General features: G+C 52.2%; 1 protein-coding gene across 1 annotated transcript in view; it reads right to left on the bottom strand.

The window, feature by feature from the left end:
- Positions 1 to 10,340: 10,340 nt before the first annotated feature.
- Positions 10,341 to 21,379, bottom strand: part of PRRX2 (paired related homeobox 2) — a 57,615-nt gene continuing 46,576 nt past the window's right edge. Inside the window, exons 2-4 of the mRNA XM_037994016.2 lie at positions 13,412 to 13,599; positions 12,216 to 12,394; positions 10,341 to 10,798 (exon numbers count right to left, since the gene is read on the bottom strand). Coding sequence (XP_037849944.1) covers positions 10,663 to 10,798; positions 12,216 to 12,394; positions 13,412 to 13,599 — 503 coding nt within the window. The 3' untranslated portion in view covers positions 10,341 to 10,662. The remainder of the gene's footprint in view (positions 10,799 to 12,215; positions 12,395 to 13,411; positions 13,600 to 21,379) is intronic.

Here is a 21,379-nt window from a genome sequence, read left to right as displayed (position 1 = left end):
GGAGGTTCAGGTTGATTTTTCCCCCACTGGACCAAACTGAACACTAGAGGGTTGTTTATATTCAGGATGGAATTCCACAGCAAAAGGTATTTACAGAGGGTTTCTCAGCACCGGGGAGACGCCACTGTGTCACAGAGGTGGGTGCTGTCTGTGCTCGGGGATCACAGCTTTGAAGAGACACCTCGGACTTGCTTTTATGTCATCGCTTGAGAATTTCCTCCGATCATACATCTGCACGTACTCCTAGGGGTCTCGATGGTCAGTAGCATGAAAGGCGACAGTGCCCTGGCACGGTACGCCATCATCCTGGAGACCCTCATCATTTATTTAATCAGCCCTTGTTGTTGGATAATTAATTCATCAGGGTGCATGAGCACTCCATGCTTTCAATGGGCATCTTCGCACATCAATCTCTGTGCAAAGCGGATGCAGGACAGAAGAGCCCCAAAGCAGGGCTCAGCCCGTGATGGTTCTTGGCTTTGCGCAGGAAATAATTCAAGGGCAAGCCATGGTAGAAGAGAAGAAAACAGCTTTATTGAAGCAACGGTGTCACAGCTCCGTGACTGCTCCTGCAGAACAGGGCTACCCCCATGGGTAGAGAGGGGCAGCTCAGGGCAGTTTTGTGGCCATATTTATACCTACTTTTAATTACATTTTAATTAATGTAGATTAAGGGGTAGTTTATGCAGAAATTTCTAGGGAAGGGGTAGTCACTTTTGGGTTGTTGGGTCCCTGCCATGGAAATGGGGTGTAACTCCTGGGTGTTGCCATGGCAATAGTAAACTGACATGGTACACTGGTGACCTGTGTTATGGAAAGCTGCTTCTGCCCCCGTCCCTGTTTTAGCTAGTCCTCAATTTGGTCCGGTGTCTGAGCCCCACCTCCAGAGTTGAGTTCCACTTCCTACCTCACAGCCATTTCGTTACAATGTGTTTCCTTCTCTCCCTTCCTTCCTTCCTTCTTTCCTTCCTTCTTTCCTTCCTTTTCTTTCCTTCCTCCCTTCCCTCCCTCCCCATCTCTCTTTCCTTTCTTTCTTTCATTCATTCTTTCATTCTTTCTTTCATTTTCTTTTGTTCTTTCTGTCTCCTCCCTCCCTCCCCTCCCCTCCCCTCCCCTCCCCTCCCCTCCCCTCCCCTCCTTCCTTCCTTCCTTCCTTCCTTCCTTCCTTCCTTCCTTCCTTCCTTCCTTCCTTCCTTCCTTCCTTCAAGACAGGGTCTTGCTCTGTCATCCAGGCTATAGTGCAGTGGCACAGTCATAGCTCACTGCAGCCTTGACCTCCTGGGCTCCAGTGATCCTTCCACCTCAGCCTTCCAAATAGCTGGGACCACAGGCATGCACCACCACACTTGGCCAAGGTTTTGACTTTTTTGTAGAGACAAGGTCTCGCTCTGTTGCCCAGGCTGGTCTCAAACTCCTGGACACAAGCGATCCTACTGCCTCAGCCTCCCAAAGTGCTGGGATTACAGGCGTGAACCACGTGCCCTACCTAAAGTACGTTTCTAGAAGTAAAATTGCTGGGTCAAAATGGCATGTCTGATTGTAAGACGTGTAGTACATAGTGTCCTCCAAAAAGATGGTTCCAATTTGGACAGGATTTTTTAGAGTGTTGTCAGTTTTCAGTACCCAAGTAGAGAAATTTACAAGCATATATATAAACAATAGGGACCACCCAGGATCCCACCTCCCTGAGAAAATCACTGGTCACATTATGGTTTATGACTTTCCAGATTCTTTTACTATGCATGTTAAACATATACAATGTAATATGGATGTATGTGGATATGTATATCTAAAAGAGAGAGTGGGCCTGGGAGGTAGGCAGTGTTTCTCCACCTCTAAGCCCCTTTTGATGATGTTATTGTGATGGTCCCTGGAGATGCGGGTTTGAGGCCACCCAGGTGATGGTAGCTGCCGCCTCAGTATCTACACCAGCCAAGAAGACTTTGAGTAGCTTCACTTTTGGAAGTTTGAATTATTTGAACTGGGGCTTTTTTTTCCCCCCATTTTCCAAATATAAAATTATAACACAGAGTTATATATATATTTTTTATATTTGCTGACTGTCCAGAATTGAACTTGGCCAGGCGCAGTGACTCACACCTGTAATCCCAGCAATTTGGGAGGCCGAGGTGGGTGGATCACTTGAGCCTGGAGTTCGAAATTAGACTGGGCAACATGGTGAAACCTCGTCTCAAAAAAAAAAATATATATATATATATACACACACACACACGCACACACACAAAAATAAGCTGGGTGTGGTGGCGCATGCCTGTAATCCCAGGTACTTGGGAGGCTGAGGCAGGAGGTGGAGGTTGCAGTGAGCCCAGATCACACCACTACACTTCAGCCTGGGTGACAGAGTGAGGCCATGTCTCAAAAAAATAATAATAAATAAAAATAAATGTAAAAGGTGACACTATGTTGCAACCTCATTGGAGTGGATTTTTGCTGGCAAAGGGGTTGGATGGGAAGGTGTTGCTGCAGGGGGACAGGGAGGAGGGACACAGTGGAACGAGGGGACCGAATTGTTCCGATTGTCGGAAGAATCTGGCCAGGCGCAGCGGCTCACGCCTGTAATCCCAGCACTTTAGGAAGTTGAGGCGGGCGGATCACCTGAGGTCAGGAGTTTGTGACCAGCCTGGCCGACATGGTGAAACCTTGTCCCTACGAAAAATACAAAATTAATCGGGCATGGTGGCATGCGCCTGTAGTCCCAGCTACTGAGGAGGCTGAGACAGGTGAATCACTTGAACTTGGGAGGTGGAGGTTGCAGTGAGCCGAGATTGTGCAGTTGCACTCCAACTTGGGAGACAAGAGCAAAACTCTGTCTCAAATAATAGTAATAATAATAATAATAATAATAATAATCTGGGGTAGGGGACAAGGCGGGGTTAAGGTTGGATGGTGGCACTGTGGACACCTGGCCTGGGTGATTGATCTTTGCTGCGAGGGCCCTGGGGAGCCAAGGGAGGCTTTAGGCAGGGAAGAGACGTGATCAAGGCTGTGGTTTGACAGTTGGCCTATTGACTGTGCAGAATGGCCAGGAAGGAGATAAATAAGACATGAGGCTGGCCGGGCGCGGTGGCTCAAGCCTGTAATCCCAGCACTTCGGGAGGCCGAGACGGGCGGATCACGAGGTCAGGAGATGGAGACCATCCTGGCTAACATGGTGAAACTCCGTCTCTACTAAAAAATACAAAAAAACTAGCCGGGCGAGGTGGCGGGCGCCTGTAGTCTCAGCTACTCAGGAGGCTGAGGCAGGAGAATGGCATAAACCTGGGAGGCGGAGCTTGCAGTGAGCTGAGATCCGGCCACTGCACTCCAGCCTGGGTGACAGAGCAAGACTCCGTCTCAAAAAAAAAAAAAAAAAAAGACATGAGGCTGTTACTGTGGCCTGGCAGGTAATTAGAGCAGGGGCCTGCCATCCAGTCTGCTCTGTGGCAGGTCTGGGGGTGCTCTGGGTGTCCCGTGGGCCAAGGGAGGCCAAGCTCAAGGTGAACTACTTTTTTTTTTTTTTTTTTTTTTTTTTGGAGAGACAGTCTTGCTCTGTCGCCCAGGAAGAATGCAGTGGGGCAATCTCAGCTCACTACAACCTCTGCCTCCCGAGTTCAAGCAATTCTCCTGTCTCAGCCTCTGGAGAAGCTGGGATTACAGGTGTGCACCACCACGCCCGGCTAATTTTTGTATTTTTAGTAGAGACGGGGTTTCACCTTATTGGCCAGGCTGGTCTCAAACTCCTGACCCTCAAGTGATCCTCCCGTCTCGGCCTCCCAAAGTGCTGAGATTACAGGTGTGAGCTACTGTGCCTGACCAAGGTAAACTTTCAAGCTTCATTCTCACCTGTGTTAGTTTTTTTATTGCTGTGTAACAAGTTGCCAACTTAAAACTACACACGCTTATGATCGTACAGTTTCTGTAGGTCAGGAGTCTGGGCAGGGCTCAGCTGGGTGCTGTGCTCAGGATCTCTCAGGGCTGCAATCAAGGTGTCATGCCGGCTGAGTCTCACTTGGAGCTCAGTGTCTTCTTCCAGGCTCGTTTGAATTGCAGGCAGAATTTGGCTCCTTGTGGTTCTGAAGGTGAAGCCCTCAGCTCCTAGTGGCCTCCCCCTCTGCAGGCACTTCACAGCATAGCTGTTTGTGTCTTCCAGCTCAGCGGGAAAGTGGCTTTCTGCTTGGAATCTCTTCTTTCAGGGACAATCTGGATCTTTCAAAAGGCTCGCCTGATTAGGTCAGGCCTACCAGGGAGAATCTTCTTTTTGCTTACATCAAAGTCAACTGATTGGAGACCTCACTTACATCTGAAAAATCCTTTCACCTTTGCCGTACTCTATTCGTCAGAAACAAGCCACAGTTTCCACTCAAGGAGAAGGGATTACACAAAGGTGGGGCCACCTGGGGTGGGGATCACAGGGTCATCTTTTTTTTTTATTATTTTTCTTTTTTGAGACAGAGTCTTGCTCTGCCACACAGGCTGGAGTTCAGTGGTATGATCTCAGCTCACTGCGAACTCCACCTCCTGAGTTCAAGTGATTCTCCTGCCTCAGCCTCCCGAGTAGCTGGGATTACAGGTGTGCGCCACCACGCCTGGCTAATTTTTTGTATTTTTAGTAGAGACAAGGTTTCGCCATGTTGGCCAGGCTGACCTCAAACTCCTGACCTCAGGTGATCCGCCTACCTCGGCCTCCCAAAGTGCTGGCATTACAGGTGTGAGCCACCAGTCCCAGCTGAAAGCACATTTTTTTAACCTTTGAAGAGCTTATTATGTACTTGAGGCTGTTACATTGACCTGCTTTCTTTTTAAAGATTGTTTATTTTTCTATAAAGTTGTTTTAAAAATATGGAGACTGGTGGATTGTGAGTCACCATAAAATTTATTTGGCCTGGCGGGGTGGCTCACCCCTATAATCCCAGCACTTTGGGAGGCCCAGGCAGGTGGATTGCCTGAGGTCAGGAGTTTGAGATCAGCCTGGCCAACATGGTGAAACCTCATCTCTACTAAAAATACAAAAAATTAGCCAGGCATGGTGGTACACACCTGTAATCCCAGCTACTCAGGAGGCTGAGGCAGGAGAATCACTTGAACTCAGGAGGTGGAGGTTGCAGTGAGCTGAGATCACACCACTGAACTCCAGCCTGTGTGGCAGAGCAAGACTCCGTCTAAAAAAAAAAATAAAAATAAAATAAAAAATAAATAAAAAAATAATAATAAAAAAAGGCCGGGCGCGGTGGCTCAAGCCTGTAATCCAGCACTTTGGGAGGCCGAGACGGGTGGATCACAAGGTCAGGAGATCAAGACCATCCTGGCTAACCTGGTGAAACCCCGTCTATACTAAAAAATACAAAAAACTAGCCAGGCGAGGTGGCGGGCGCCTGTAATCCCAGTTACTCGGAGGCTGAGGCAGGAGAATGGCGTGAACCCGGGAGGCGGAGCTTGCAGTGAGCTGAGATCCGGCCACTGTACTCCAGCCTGGGCGACAGAGCGAGACTCTGTCTCAAAAAAAAAAAAAAAAAAGATGGCCCTGTGATCCCCACCCCAGGTGGCCCCACCTTTGTGTAATCCCTTCTCCTTGAGTGGAAACTGTGGCTTGTTTCTGAGGAATAGAGTACAGCAAAGGTGAAAGGATTTTTCCTGGCCAACATGGTGAAACCCTGTTTCTACTAAAAATACAAAAAATTAGCCGGGTGTAGTGGTGCAGGCCTGTAGTTCCAGCTACTCGGGAGCCTGTGGCAGGAGAACCAATTGAACCAGGGAGGCGGAGGTTGCAGTGAGCCGAGATTGTGCCATACTCCAGCCTGGGCGACAGAGTGAGACTCAGTCTTTAAAAAAAAAAAATTTTTTTAAGCTATGCACATTTTGGCTTGTGTCTTTCCAGATTTTTTACATTGCACATATAAAACATGTGATAGACATTGATGTGCACATTGCTTCCCCCGCCCCCCGATTTTGAGATTTTGATTATTTTTCAAAGTAGAGCTTAGAGATGGGTTTGCTGGGTGAAAGCATGCGAAAATCTTCACCGCTCTTGGTTCCTGTTCCCTAACGCTTATGCTGATCTTTACGCCGGAACCCCTGCTGGTGGTTTGGGATTTGCTTGTTTCTTTGTCCTTCCAGAGGAGGCTGGGTCAGCAGCCCGCTGCCAGCCCTGGAGATCTTCCAGGAGAGCAGAGAGGATGGGGTGTGTTCCGCCACATCGCGGGAACCCAGCCCAGGGCCCTGCAGCGGCTCCCACGGCGCCCTCCAGGGGCGAGAAGCAGAGGTGCAGGAGCTGGAGGTACCTGATTTTGGTCCCCCAACTGGGGCTCCTAAGGCGGGTGGGTATCAAAGGAACGAGGGAAGAGCCTCTGGACCGGGTGTGCCGGTTCTCTGGAAAGGCAAAGTGCCATTTCACCCCAGGAAGGGGAGTACATACATTTCCTCAAACTCCATCCCTCACCCTGTGCTCCTCCACCGTAAACACGGAGGCGCCCATTTATGGGGGGGAGCTCTGTGCCGACAGCCCTGTGCAGTGGGTTCTGTAATTATCCCCATTTTACAGACAAGGAAACCAAGGCCCAGAGAAGTACCTTGTCCAGGGTCACAGGACCAGAAACGCTAGTCTTTATTTCTGTGGTTTGAGTTTTTGCAAGAGCTGACTGTCTTTCCTTCAATCTCTCTCTCTCCTTCCCCCTCCCTTTCTCTCTCAAGTTCTTTTATTTCATATAAAAAAATAAAAGCAGACACACGCAATGCCCTCTCCCAAGCTCAAGCTCACTTAGCCAAATGGGCAAAGGCAGCAAGTTCTCCAGCCCGGGGCAGGGCCTTGGGTACCTTGTCCTCATGGAAAAATGATATCCTGGGACGGGTGCCCAGGAAGCTGCCCACACAGCCCTGCAATTAGGGCTACAATAGCGACAGCAGTGTTTGAATATTTTCTCTTTTATAGGGAGGGCCACCTCGACCCCTCCCTCAGCTTCCCGGAGCAGCATGTGTAAACGATTAAGCTGGTTTGTTTTCTCAAGAGCGCTCGGAGGAAGTGACATTGACATCCTCATGGTCCAATGGCAGGGCCAGTGCCTCCATGGGAAGGGCCCCGGCTTTTTCTGAAGCCAGCCTTTCTGGGACGGGCCTCCCAGGCCCCCACCTGGTGTGACCTCATCGTTGCACAGGTAGCCTCAGCCTGGCGTTTCTTCAGGGTGCCCTCCCTTTGGGTTGAAAAGTAGAAAGGCATGAGATGCCTGCACCAGGCCTGGAGCACTGGCCAGGGGCCTGGGTTGGGGGTGGTGCTGTCCACTCATGAGCTCCCAGGTTAGCGTTTCTTGGGGGAAAAAAGTCTGCTCTTCCTGGCTGCCAATGAGTGCTCTGCTCTGGGCCCCCATGCTCTGGACTAATTGCAAGTACAAATCCCCCAGATGGGGAAAGGGAGCAAGCTTTGTGCCTAGGAGGACGCTCAAGCCAGGTTGGACCCCAGCTGTTGTCTGGGTGGGAAGACAGGTCTGCATCTTCCAGAAGCTTCCACCAGGCAGGTCCCATGGCCAGGGTCTGCTCTTCTTGGGCACTCCTGTGTTTCTAAGCCCAAACCGGCTTTTTTTTTTTTTTTTTTAAGACAAAGTCTCACTCTATCAGGCTGGAGTGCAGTGGCCTGATCTTGGCTCACTGCAACTTTCGCCTCCCAGGTTCAAGTGATTCTCCTGCCTCAGCCTCTCAAGTAGCTGGGATTACAGGTGTGCCCCACCATGCCCCGCTTTTTTGTGTTTTTAGTAGAGATGGGGTTTCATCATGTTGGCCAGGCTGGTCTCGAACTCCTGATCTCAAGTGGTCTGCCCGCCTCGGCCTCCCAAAGTGCTGGGATTACAGATGTGAGCCAACATGCCCGGTCCCCAAACTGGCTTTGAAGGCTCCCAGTCTCCCCAGCCCATCACCAAGTCACCAATTCCTGTTTTTTGTTTTTGTTTTTGCTGCATCTGAAACATCTCCCAGGTTTACCAGCTCTGTCCCCATCTGGCTCAGGCCACTGCCTCTCCCACCTGGGCACCCACCCTGGCCTCCGCAAGGGGCTCTCTCCTTCACTCTCAGCCCACAGTCCCTCTTCCACATGGAGGCTCAGGGCACGGTCCTCCACCAAGCAAATCCCCTCCATGGCTCCCCACAGACACAGTGACATCCAAACATCTAGTCCAGGCCACACAGACCTCGTTTGAGCCAGCTCCTGTTCCCCTGTTCCTTTCCACCTTCGCCTGGCACCAGGAGATCCAGCCCGGGAACAGCTATCACTTGCCCAAAGAGACAGCTTCTGGCCTGCCCCAGGGCTACACTCACACAGTCCCCTCAGCCAGCAACACTGTTGCCCCGCCCCCTCTTTCTCTGTTGAACTCTTCATCCTCCCAGACACACCTCCTCCAGGAAGCCTGCCCAGATGCCTTCAACAAGGTTTGGGGCCCCCTTTCTGTCCTCCCTGGGCCCCTGCAGCACCCCCTCATAGCCTTAGTGGTGCTGTAATTATTCCTTTGCCTTTGCTTACTCGTAGCATGATGCAGCCTCCGTGACCAGGAACCTTGTGTTTCATAATATTTTTTCAGTGCAAGAATGGCAAATGGAAGTCCAGAAAGCACTTACCTGAGGCAGAGGCCAAACTGAGTCAGAAAACACAAATCTGACTCCCCCTCCTCCCCGAGTCCAGGTCACAGGCCTGGCCCTCACAGTTGGGTGGGCCTGAGCAGCTGAAGACCTCAGTAGAATCCCCCTCCCCTCCACCCCAGCCCTCACTGGTGCCCCAGGCTCTCCTGCTGGTCAGAGTCCCTGATGCGGCCTGGGAGGAAGCCGTCCAGCCACCAAAGGAGAAGAGAAGTCACACAGCGACCGGGCAGTCACTCTTCCCCAGGTGTGTTTGCATATCTGAAGGGGCCAGGTCCTGTGGTGGAAATCCGGATGGAGTACGGGGAAGATTATTCAGGGGTGTACTGGGGGCAGGTGGGAGACGGCGGGGGGGGCCTCACTTTACTCACAGGTGTAGCTGCTGTACCTTCTAACTAAAGTGGGGGCCAGGCATGGTGGCTCACACCTGTAATCCCAGCACTTTGGGAGGCTGAGGTGGGTGGATCAGGATCACCTGAGGTCAGGAGTTCGAAACCAGCCTGGCCAACATGGTGAAACCCTATCTCTACTAAAAATACAAAAAATTAGCTGGGTGTAGTGGCTGATGCCTGTAATCCCAGCTACTTGGGAGGTTGAGGCAGAAGAATTGCTTGAACCCCTGGAGGTGGAGCTGACTTCGTGCCTGGGCAACAGAGCAACACTCTGTCTCAAAAAACTAAAATAAAATAGATAAATAAATAAATAAAGGTGTCCCCGTGCGGGCTACTCATGTGTGGAGCCCCATGGCTGGTGCTTTAGGGGCACGGCGAAGCTGCGTGGGCAGGGCGGGATATGGGAGAATCAGCCCAGCTCATTGACTCCATCGAGATTCCTTGCTATGCCACCTGCCACCCCACCACCCCAAGGGCCAGGGTTCTCACCCACCGCTGCCCAGGACTGACCGTCTTTGTGCCCTCTGGGATGGGGGAGTGTTGTCCTGTCTCCTGGGGGCTGGACTGGGGTGACTCTGAGTGGAAAGGCTCTCCTGACTTCCCTGGTGGATGTGGGGACAGGTAAAGGGGCTGGCTTCAGACCTTCCCTTACCCTGTTTTCTGCAGACTCCTCGTAAGTGGTGTCATTGGCTGGTGGCACCCCCAGTTACTGGCTGCAAATGGGTGGGTTGAGGGACTTGGATCTTCTACTGGCCTCAACTGTCATGGAGTACACCACTGTCCTGGGAGCCTGGCTGGGACCTGCAGTCTGCACCTCAGTTTTCTGGGCCATTTCCCCAGCCCCTCCGTGGTCAAATGATCAGAGAGATCCCACGCCTTCTGTGTGCCCAGAAGCAAGGGACTGAATGTCGTTGCATGTTTCCCACATACTGTCTGGCCAGTCTAGGAATCCATGATCACCGATCCTGCCCCGCAATAGGATGGGGAGACGCTCCCTGCCCAGGGTCACATAGCAAGGCTCTGCCCAAACATCTGGGTGTCCCCTTGGGGCTCAAGGTGGGAGATGGGGTCTAAGGTGGGTTTCTGTCCTCCACTCCCAACCCCCACCCCCCAGCCTCCACTTCTGGGGGCTCTGCAGGGTGACCGAGGACTTCGTTCCCGGGAACAGTACAGATATGAGGGCGGTGGGCCTCCCATGGCTGCTGGTCTCAGCCAGGCCAGGGCAGTCCCCATGCCTGCTGCAGGGGGCCCAGGAAGCCATCCAGCCCTGTGGGGTCCCAGCTCTCATCTCAGTCACCAACATTGTTTGCAGCCCTTACCCACCTTCCTGCAACCTTTTGGGGCTTAAAAAAATGGTTTTATTTCTTAAAGACAAAAGCTTTTTGGTTTTAATACACAAACTAAATGAGGTCCTTGGCAGGCTCTTCCACCTTCTGGCCCAACCCCTCCAAGGGTTGTGGGCTGTAGTCTCTGGCGGCCGAGGACAGAAGAGCTGGGCCCGGCTGCGGGGGCCTCAACAGCCTCGCGGGCTCGGGAGTCCAGGCTGGAGAGACGGGCCAGGAGAGCCCATCCAGGACAAGGTCACTTCCTGGGCATCTGCCCCCTTTTCTGTTGCTGTCCACCCAGGGAGGTGGCTGGGTCCTGGTGGGAGTGGACGTCAGTTCACCGTAGGCACCTGGCTGTGGTGCAGGCTGAACTCCTTGGCCTTGAGACGGAGGCTGGCGATGCTGTTGGCCATGTTGACCCCCGGGGTTGCGGGGCCTGAGCTCCCAGGGCTGTAGGGTGGCACTGTGCTGGGGGTGACATGAGACACAGGACACATGGGTGTGGGTGGCTTCTGGGTGTCAGTGCTCGACCCCAGCCTCTGGTCCCGCCACCCCCCTCCTTAGCTTGCTCTCCTGGGCAGCCTTCACCCAGGATTGGGGGTGGTTTGGAGCTGCAGGGTTTGGGCAGGAGTTAGAAGTCCACCCAGCTTGGTGCTGGGACACAGGAGCCTCCCTGTGAACCATGAGCTTCCTGAGGGTGGGGCCAGGGTGGGTCCTGTTGCTCCCCTCCATGAGTACCCTGGGCCTGGCTCACAGCAGGAGGGAGGCAGAATGAACAGGCACCTGAATTTAAAGATGCCCCTTGGGGCCAAGCGTGGTGGCTCACGCCTGTAATCCCAACACTTTGGGAGGCCGAGGTGGATGGATCACCTGAGATCAGGAGTTCGAGACCAGCCTGGCCAACATGTTGAAACCTGGTCTCTACTAAAAATACAAACAATTAGCTGGGCGTGGTGATGGGCACTTGTAATCCCAGCTACCTGGGAGGCTGAGGCAGGAGAATTGCTTGAGCCTGGGAGGCGGAGGTTGCAGTGAGCCGAGATTGCACCACTGCATTCCAGCCTGGGTGACAGAGTGAGACTCTGTCTCAAAAATAAATAAATAAATAAATAAATAAATAAGGATGCCCGTTGGTTTTCCCGCCCCATGTAAGGATGAACAGGGAGGGAAGTCAGGAGGGTGGTGAAGGCTAAGATCCCTCAAGCCAACCCACGAAATCCCTGTCCCCCTGCAGGACTATGGCTCCAGCAGAGCCACCCTCACAGCCCAAGGAGCAGATGGTGTCTCTGAAGCTGTGGGGTATGGTGGCCCGACTCTTGAGCACCTCCTGCCCACCTTGTCAGAGTCTTTCCAGCTTTGAGCCAGACAAAACTGCCCCAGAAGTTGGCTCTGGGCCCCAGCCATGCCCACGGGCCAGGGAGACCATTTCCTCAGCCCTCCTAGCCTCAGTTTCTCTCCTGGAGGGTGGACAGAGGGCGCTGGGGCCCCCGTGCCAGCCTAGGAATCTTCCCGCAGGTTTTCTGTTCCCCCAGGGTGATGCCTGTACTTTGCTCCCCCTCCAGATAGGCCTGTTTTCTCCCGGCTCCAGGCACGCATGCTTGCACACTCCTTCACATACGCAGGCACGTGCATGCACACTCACAGTCACGTGTGGACACATGCACATTGACACACACACGCAAACTCTTACAACATGCGCGTGCACGTGCCCGTGAACACCCACTCATGGGCACACTTGCCACACATCACTTGGTGTGTACCCCAGATCCCAGGGGCCGTGGACAACATTCAAGCTCTCTCCAGACCCTCAGAGTCCAGGCTGGAAAAGCCTCTCTGGAATTCCCCCAGCTGCCCGCTCCCGGCCTAAAGGTGTTCCCGCTCTCACCTGTAGGGGGACGAGGCTGTCCAGGAGAGATAATCCGGACTCAGGGCGGTGGGCCGGGGAGCCACGGGCTGCTCGATGGCGGCCTCCTGGCTGTAGGACTTGAGCAGCGAGGCGGAGCGGCTGGCCAGCATGGCCCTTTCGTTCCTGCGGAACTTGGCACGGCGGTTCTGAAACCAGACCTGTGGGTGGGAGGGTGAGCAGGGTGCAGCATGGGCAGAGGGGACCCAAGTCCTTTTGGACCTGGGTGTGTGCCTGCTCTGTCACCAGCCCTGGGCTGGCAGCGTCACCTCTCTGAATCTCAGTTTTTTCATCTGTAGAATGGGGATGACAAATGACGCCTGCTGCTGGGTATGTGTTGGAGAATGAGAACGCCAATAAATGAAGGAACGAATGGAGGGGCACTCGGCCACTGGGAGCGAGGTGCTTGCTGAGCCCTCGGGGGGAGAGGTGCTTGCTGAGCACTTGAGGAGGGAGGTGCTTGCTGAGCACTTGGCTCAGTGCTGGCACACAGTAAGAACTTGAAACTGGAAAAAGGACTTCTTTATCAGAACCCTTTGTGCCAGGCATTGCTCTAAGCACTTTACGAAAACTTACTTTTATTTATTTGTTTGTTTATTTATTGAAACAGGGTCTCGCTCTGTCACCCAGGCTGGAGTGCAGTGGTACAATCTCGGCTTACTGCAACCTCTACCTCCCGAGTTCAAGCGAGTCTCCTGCCTCAGCCACCCAAGTAGTTGGGATTACAGGTGCACGCCAGCACGCCCGGATAATTTTTGTACTTTTAGTAGAGATGGGGTTTCATTATGTTGGCCAGGCTGGCCTCAAACTCCTAGCCTCAAGTGATCCACCCGCCTCAGCCTCCCAAAGTGCTGGGATTACAGGCATGAGCCACTGTGCCTGGCCACTTTATGAAAATTTTAACTCTAATTCTTGAAGGACCCCTATAGCAAAGGCCTACGTGATCCTTATTTTCCAGGGAGGCAGGAGCCTGCAGCACAGAGAGCTTAAGTTACTTGCTCAAGGTCACACAGCCAATAAGTGACAGGGCTGGGATTTGAACCCCCATCCTCCTGGCCTCAGATGCTCCTGCTCTTAAACACCCCTCCTGGGCAATTGTGTAATCCCAGGAGAACAGTGGCTGTGCGCTCCCAGGTGCACGCTCCTACAGCAGGCCCTTCCCGGGACTGAGCGCTCACCTGGACGCGCGCCTCGCTGAGGTTGACGCGCCGGGCAAGCTCCTCGCGCACAAAGGCGTCGGGGTAGTGAGTGCGCTCGAACACGCGCTCCAGCGCCTGCAGTTGGCTGCTGTTGAACGTGGTACGGTTCCGCCGCTGCTTCTTCTTCCGCTTGGCGGCGCTACCGCGCCCCGGGCTGGGACACTCACCTAAGGAGGTCGGGGGTGGGAGGTGGATGGTCAGCAGGGCGGCCAGTGGCTACGTCACGGTTCAGCCCCCAACTCCGCAGTTTGCTCTGAGTGCTTTAGTGCCTCCCCTGCAGACGGATGGTCCAGCCCCGCAGCCCGGAATGCATCCCTTTAATTCACTCCCTCATTCCTTCCGGCATCCACCCATCCATTCACTCTTCAACACATACTTACTGAGCACCTACTATGTGGCAGGCCCAGTGCCAGACTCCGGGGAGATAATGGTGAACAAAAGCAGCCACACCGCTGCCCTGTGGAAACCCCAGTCTGAGCCAACTGAGATGGAACCACGGCAAGAGCCCTGGGGACAGGTGTCCCCTCCACCAGGGACAAGTGACCTGCTCAAGGAGGGCCCAGGAGACACCTGACTGTCCTCAGCACCCGGCCGAGGCTGTGGGGCATGGCACATTCTGCATGGACACCTGTTGCTGACGTGTAATAATAATAATTCATATGTCATAAAGAGCAGTGGGAGTCAAGGCTCAGGACCCACAGATTCTAGGAAGCTCCCAGGAGCCCTAAAGATAGATGTCGCGATCCTCATCACTCCTAAGCAGGAAGAGTCAGAGAGGCTATGGTCTCCGGCCCAAGCTCAAGGACCCAGTGGAGTCATTGTTGGGGGAGGGTTCTGAACCCACCAATCGGGTACCAGAGTCCTCATCCTCTCCTATTTAGCCAATCAGGCAGTTGTTGAGAGCAGCCTTCCTTTCCAGAGGGCCTACTAAGCCAGAGGCTGTGCTGGGACTAGGGAGAGACGAACCAGACAGATTCATCAGCAGGGGAGGCAGACCCCGGATAAGCTTTGGTGGGGCCGTGAGGTGGGTCAGGGGCAGGTGTGGGCCAGGGCACGGGAGGATGCTCAGCTCTGGTGGGGATGAGGAGCTGGCCGCGAGGCCCCTCAGGAGAGGTGCAGCTTGCAGAGGGTTTGAAGGATCCCCAAGAGTTTTCCCATCAGCCAGAGAGTGAGGGAGGGTGTCCAGCCAAGGCCCAGCAGGGGTAGTGGAAGATCCCAGCAGCAGACCTGACCGAGGGTGGCGCTGGCCTGTGGTACAGAACTAGCAGTTCTGGTAAGGAGGGTCCAGCAGAACCCTGGGGAGGTCCTGGGGTGGCAACCTCTGGGCCCAGCCTGTACCTTGGGGGATGGGGTGGGGCATCCAGCTACTATTTCCGCATTTAAACTTTATCCAGGGGCCAAACCCCTGACCTTTCATCCTCCAGGGCCCAGCCCACTGTCCACTCCTCCAGGGCGCCCTCCCCGATCCTGAGTCCACGTGGAACCCCCTTCCCTCCAGCACTTAGAATCAACCAATGCTGCCGGTTCAGCACCTCCCTGTGTATCTGATTTTCTCATTAAAAATGTCTATTTTAATACCCAAGTAACCACACTGCTTGTCACAGTAACAGATTCAAACAACACAGATGGGTATAAAGTAAAACAAAATACTTTCCCCTCCCCTATCCCACTCCCCACATTTTCTTTCTTCTTTTTATTTTTTTATTTTTTTATTTTTTTGAGGTGGAGTCTTGTTCTGTCCTCCAGACCGGAGTACAGTGGCACGATCTTGGCTCACTGCAACCTCTGCCTCCCGGGTTCAGGTGATTCTCATGCCTCAGCCTCTCGAGTAGCTGGTATTACAGGTGCCCACTACCATACCTGGCTATTTTGTGTATTTTTAGTGGAAACAGAGTTTCACTATGTTGGCCAGGCTGGTCTCGAACTCTTGGCCTCAAGCGATCTGCCCGCCTTGGCCTCCCAAAGTGCTGGGATTACAGGTGTGAGCCACCATGCCCGACCCCACTGCCCACATTTTCTAAGACTACAAATACAAGTTTAAAAAATGGCCAGGCGTGGTGGCTTACACCTGTAATCCCATCACTTTGGGACGCTGAGGCAGGTGGATCACTTGAAGCCAGGATTTTGAGACCAGCCTGGGCAACATAGTGAAACCCTATCTCTACCGAAAAACAAAAAGAAAGAAAAGAAATTAGCCAGGCATGGTCGCAAGCGTCTGAAATCCCAACTACTCCAGAGGCTGAGGCACAAGAATTACTTAAATGCAGGAGGCAGAGGTTGCAGTGAGCCGAGATTACACCACTGCACTCCAGCCTGGGTGACAGAGCAATATTCTGTCTCAAAAAATAAATCAATAAAAGTTTAAAATAAAATAAAAAATTGACAAGCACACACTGGGGCTTCGACTTGCGTCTTTTTATTTAATAATATTCTGGATACTCTTCCATCTCAGTGAAACAAACCTAACCATCTTTATTGTGATTTTGTCATTGTTTTTCCAAAACGTATTTTCCCTCTTGTTCCCTCTCCCCTACCTTCAGGAACCATTTTAAGAGTGAGTTTTTCCTTTATCCCTCCAGCATTGCTTTTTGCAAATATAACAAAATACGTATAATATTTTCTCCCTTTCTTCTATCAAAAGAAAGCATAGCGGCCGGGCATGGTGGCTCATGCCTGTAATCCCAGCACTTTGGGAGGCTGAGGCAGGTGGATCACCTGAGGTCAGGAGTTCAAGACCAGCTCGGGCAACATGGTGAAACCCCATCTCTACTAAAAATACAAAAATTAGCTGGGTGTGGTGGCGGGTGCCTGTAATCCCAGCTACTTGGGAGGCTGAGGCAGAAGACTCACTTGAACCTGGGGGTTGTAGGTTGCTGTGAACCAATATCATACCACTGCACTCCAGCCTGGGTGACAGAGTGGGACTCTGTCAAGAAAAGGAAAGAAAGAGAGAGAGAGAGAAAGGAAAGAAGGAAAGAGAGAGAGAGAGAAAGAAAAAGAAAGAAAGAGAAAGAGAAAGAAAGAAAATAGAAAGAAAAGAGAAAGAACGAACGAAAGAACGAAAGAACGAAAGAACGAAAGAACGAACGAAAGAACGAAAGAACGAACGAACGAAAGAAAGAAAGAAAGAAAGAAAGAAAGAAAGAAAGAAAGAAAGAAAAAATAGCATGTACTGTTCACTTTTTGCCTCACCTAAAGATATTTCCCAGGGATTCTACATTCAGCACACCAGAGCCCTCCATGTTCCTTTTCACAGCTGCATAGCAGTCTGCTGTGCCATTCTGCTGTTTATTCAACCAGAGTCCTATTGATGAGCATTTGGAGGGTTTCCAATCTCTTGGAACAAGAAGAATGCCACAATGCATAACCTCATGCAAATATGGTTTTCTATTTTTGCCAGTGCATATTTAGGACAGATTCCTAGAAGCGGAATTTCTGGGCCAATGAGTGAATGCTAGATGTGGCCAAACTCCCCCGTATGACTGGTCTTATTTTGCATTCCCACGGCCAGGTTCGGGGCGACATGTTTTGCCTACAGTTTGGCCAACAGAAGAGCTTTGGATTTTAGTTCATACCTTGTCTTTTTGTTTCCCCAGTTACATGTTCCCATGTTACACCCGATGTTCTTTGCACAGTACTGGGCATTTGTTCGGTGAACTGTTACTGAGCTTCTGGAACATGCCAAGCCCAGTGACGGGTACTGCTTAATATCTGCTTTTAATCAGTTCCCAGGTTAGGGGGGTTTACTGACTCTTGAGCAATCAACTGATTTGATGTAAGGTTAAATTGTTCCATGAGACTGTAAATGAGTGTGTGTGTGTATGTGTGTGTGTGTGTGTGTGTAGGGTTGTCAGGCAGGAATCAAGGAGGTGTCTGGGAGAAAGATGACCCTGAAGCAGCGTTTGGAACACTGCTTCTCAACCAAGGGCTATTTTGGCCCCATGAGACATTTATGATCGTTAGGACTGGGGAAGGGGTGCTACTAGGATCTAATGGTAAAGAGGCCAGGAATGCTGCTAAATATTTTATTTTTTGAGACAGGGTCTCCCTCCGTCGCCCAAACTGGAGTGCGGTGGTGCAATAGTAACACACTGCAGCCTTGACCTCCTGGGCTCAAGCAATTCCCCCACCTCAGCCTCCCAAGTAGCTGGGACTACAGGTGCCTGCCACCACGCCCAGCTAATTTTTCTTTTAATGTAGAGATGAGGTCCTACTATGTTGCCAAGGCTGGTCTTAAACTCCTGACCTCAATCCTCCTGCCTCAGCCTCCCAAAGTACTGGGATTACAGGTGTGAGCCACCACGCTTGGCCTTGCTAAATACCTTTCTTTCATATATATATATATATATATATATATATATTTTTTTTTTTTTTTTTTTTTTTTTTTTTGAGACGGAGTCTCGCTCTGTCGCCCAGGCTGGAGTGTAGTGGCCAGATCTCAGCTCACTGCAAGCTCCGCCTCCCGGGTTTACGCCATTCTCCTGCCTCAGCCTCCCGAGTAGCTGGGACTACAGGCGCCCGCCACCGGGCCCGGCTAATTTTTTGTATTTTTTTTTTAGTAGAGATGGGGTTTCACCGTGTTAGCCAGTATGGTCTCGATCTCCTGACCTCGTGATCCGCCCGTCTCGGCCTCTCAAAGTGCTGGGATTACAGGCTTGAGCCACCGCGCCCAGTCTAAATACCTTTCAGTACAGCCTCCCATGCCAATGAATTATCTTGTCCAAAATGTCAATAGTACTGAGGTTGAGAAACCCTGGTTTAGAGGGATGACTAGGAGGTTATGTTCAGAAGTTTCCCCCTTTGGGAAATACTTGCAAACACACGGGACCAGGTGGGGGCTGGGGGGGCAGTGGTGAGGGAGCACGCAGTGGCCCTGTGCGAGCTGTTCTCATTGCTGGGACCGCTTCACTCTTCACTCCTCAAGCAAACGTGAGGATGGATGAGAATGTCTGCTGCCTGTGAATGTCTTTCCACCCCCACCGCCTCGACAAGGAAGAAACTTTAAACCGAAAACAAGAGCTCTTGCGCTGAAAACTGGGTGGTGATCAATAGCCTGAAAGCAGGGATGGAAGTTTCTGGAAAGCCCGTCATTGCAGGGGTGATTTCCACCCCCTTTCAGGCAATTCCTCTTGGGCACACACCCAACACAGGAGGCATTTCAGCCAAAAAAGGAGACATTTTCGGGAAGTTTCTGAGCAATTCAAACCTGGGGGTGTTTAAATGAAAACCATTTTGCAGCCTTCGCCTCGCCGAGCGAGTGTCTGAAGGAACAGCTCCACTTTCATGCCAGTTAAGCTATGTGGCGACGTGGAGCCAAAACCCTCACGCAAAGGCATTTACCCCCACCCCAGCCAGCCCCAGACCGCCCCCAACACTGGCTGGCGTCCCCACTGCTTCCCAAGTCAGCTCTGCCCAGGGTCGTGCCAAGGCAGCTGTGATGTGATGCGCTCAGCCAGAGCCAGTTGGGCCAGGAGTGGTGCTAAGTGCTCCACGTGTGGCCACCCACCGTCCCCTGCATCCACCCTAGGAGGCACTGTGCCATTTTATTTCATTACTTTTTTTAATTTAATTTTGAGACAGAGTCTCGCTCTGTCCCCCAGGCTAGAGTGCAGTGGCGCGATCTTGGCTCACTGCAACCTCTGCCTCCTGGGTTGAAGTGATTCCCCTACCTCAGCCTCCCGAGCATCTGGGATTAGAGGCTGGAGTGCAGCAGCACGATCTCGGCTCACTGCAACCTCCGGCTCCTGGGTTCAAGTGATTCTCCTACCTCAGCCTCCCGAGTAGCTGGGATTACAGGTGCACCACCACATGCCTAGCTACTTTTTTTTGTATTTTTAGTAGAGATGAGGTTTCACCATGTTGGCCAGGCTGGTCTCGAACTCCTGACCTCAGGTGATCCACCAGCCTTGGCCTCCCAAAGCGCTAGGATTACAGCTGTGAGCTGCCAACTGCATCATTTTACACACAGGGAAACTGAAGCTGGGAGAGTGTCTTCCCCAAAGTCATACATCTGGGATTGAAATCAATGTCTGTTGGCCATGCACAGTGGTGGGGACCTGTAATTCCAGCTACTCAGGAGGCCGAGGCAGGAGAATCACTTGAACCCAGGAGGCAGAGGTTGCAGTGAGCTGAGATCATGCCACTGCACTCCAGTCTGGGCAACAAGAATGAAATTCCGTCTAAAAAAGAAGAAATCAATGTCTGCTGGGAGGCTTGGCGAAGCCAAGGCTGTGAACCCCTCTTCGCAGGGTTTCCTCCCTCTTCTACCTCGCTCCCAGGCTCCGCGGCGTAGGGGGCCTGTCACACGCTTGGTCCCAGCTCTCTGAACCCATGGGTGGGTGGGGTCAGGAGATGCCATGGTGGGAGGCCTCCAGCCTCACGTCACCCCTTCGATCTAAAGGAAGCCCTCACCCCTGGGAGGGTGTGGGACAGCAGCTTGCTGAAGGACACACCAAGCTGCTGTGAGGAGCTGAGTGTAGCTCAGTGCCAAGGACATAGTAATTGCTCAGTAAATGTTCACTCCCCTTAACATGATTGCTTTTGTGCAGCCAGCTTTGTATGAGAAGACAAGGACCTTTCTCCCAGCCTACAGCAGAAAGATGGGGCTGCACCCTGCCGTGGGCTGAGGCTGGGAAGGAACGCTGACGGGGAGAAGGACCCAGGCAGCACCTCCCCGGGGACCAGAACTCGAACCCACAGCTCTGGACTTAGAGGGGGGCTCTGGCGCTAGCCTCCGCGTCTGAGCAGATGTGCCGGATATGTCGCTCTAAGTTCCTGAACCACCTCCTGAGAAATGCATTGTGGTGGGCGTATGTGTTCCTCTGGGGACTCCAGGCTTGGGCTTAAAGCATTTAGGAAATAAATTAAATAAATACTCTGTAAGCCTCAGGCCATTGGCGCCGGGTCCCTGCCTTTTCACAGGCCCCTCTCCTCCGGCCAGCAGGCCCTGGGTCTGCACTCTCCAAGGAGGGCTGTGCCCAGAGTTTCTTTTTGTTCAGGAAAAGTTCTGCTTTTCCCTGAGATTGAAACAAAGCATGAAACCGCCTCCCTTTGACCAGGCTGTTTAGCTGCTTTTGTGGAGGCCTGGATCCGGGAGAAGAGAAACGAGCTCAGATGGGGGAGGCCTGCCTCACGCTCTCTCCTCCTTAAAACCAAAACGACATCGTCCCCGATTACATTACAATGAAAAAATGACTGGTGCACAGTTTTCTGCCATTAAATTATTTCACACGTACCATTTATTTGGCTGACTGGGGGCTACAGACATTTAAAAACTCTGCTCTCAGCCAAATGACCAACTGTTCCCACCGCCCTCCCCTGTGCCCATGGTTTTTCTTATTCCGTGTAATTTAAGGGTCTAAATAGTCTGGAGGGAATTAACTGCAAATTCTTCCTAAGACAAATAAACTCAGCCTCTTCGTTCCTCCCTTTCTCAAGCTGTTGAGAGACACACTCTGTTTGTTTTTGCTTCAAATAGTCAGTTTGCGCCTGACCCCAGGGCTGAGGTGAGCTCCAACCCAAATAAATAACTTTTATTAATTAGCATTTATTCTGACCAAATAAGCAGCCCTCCCCACCACCCCCAGCGTGATCTCTGCCAACAGGATCGAAAAAACAAACAACGGGTCCCTGGGACCTCGATGTGGATTTAACAAATTAACACTGGGCCTTCTCAGAGAAGCCTCAGAGCTGGAGAAATATTTACAGCTTGGAAACGTCTTAGGCAGGAAGTGGAGGTGGGGTAGGGTGCAGAGGCCGGGAGGCTTCAGTTTCCCCCTGGGATTTCTTGGTAGAGATTTGGGTTCCTTTGAAGAGCCCCTGGGAGAAGCACTCAGGCAGGAACTCTGAAACCACATCCTTAGCCACTGCCTGGCAGCATCAGCAAGGACACAAGTGGCCCTGAGGGAGGCTTGAGGGACAATTCTTACCTCTCCCAGTAAGGAATGG

The sequence above is a fragment of the Chlorocebus sabaeus genome, chromosome 12 (genome assembly GCF_047675955.1).
Source record: "Chlorocebus sabaeus isolate Y175 chromosome 12, mChlSab1.0.hap1, whole genome shotgun sequence".
NCBI classification, from domain to species: Eukaryota; Metazoa; Chordata; class Mammalia; order Primates; family Cercopithecidae; genus Chlorocebus; species Chlorocebus sabaeus.
Note: the sequence above shows the minus strand (reverse complement) of the source record. Positions and strands in the feature narration are given on the sequence as shown.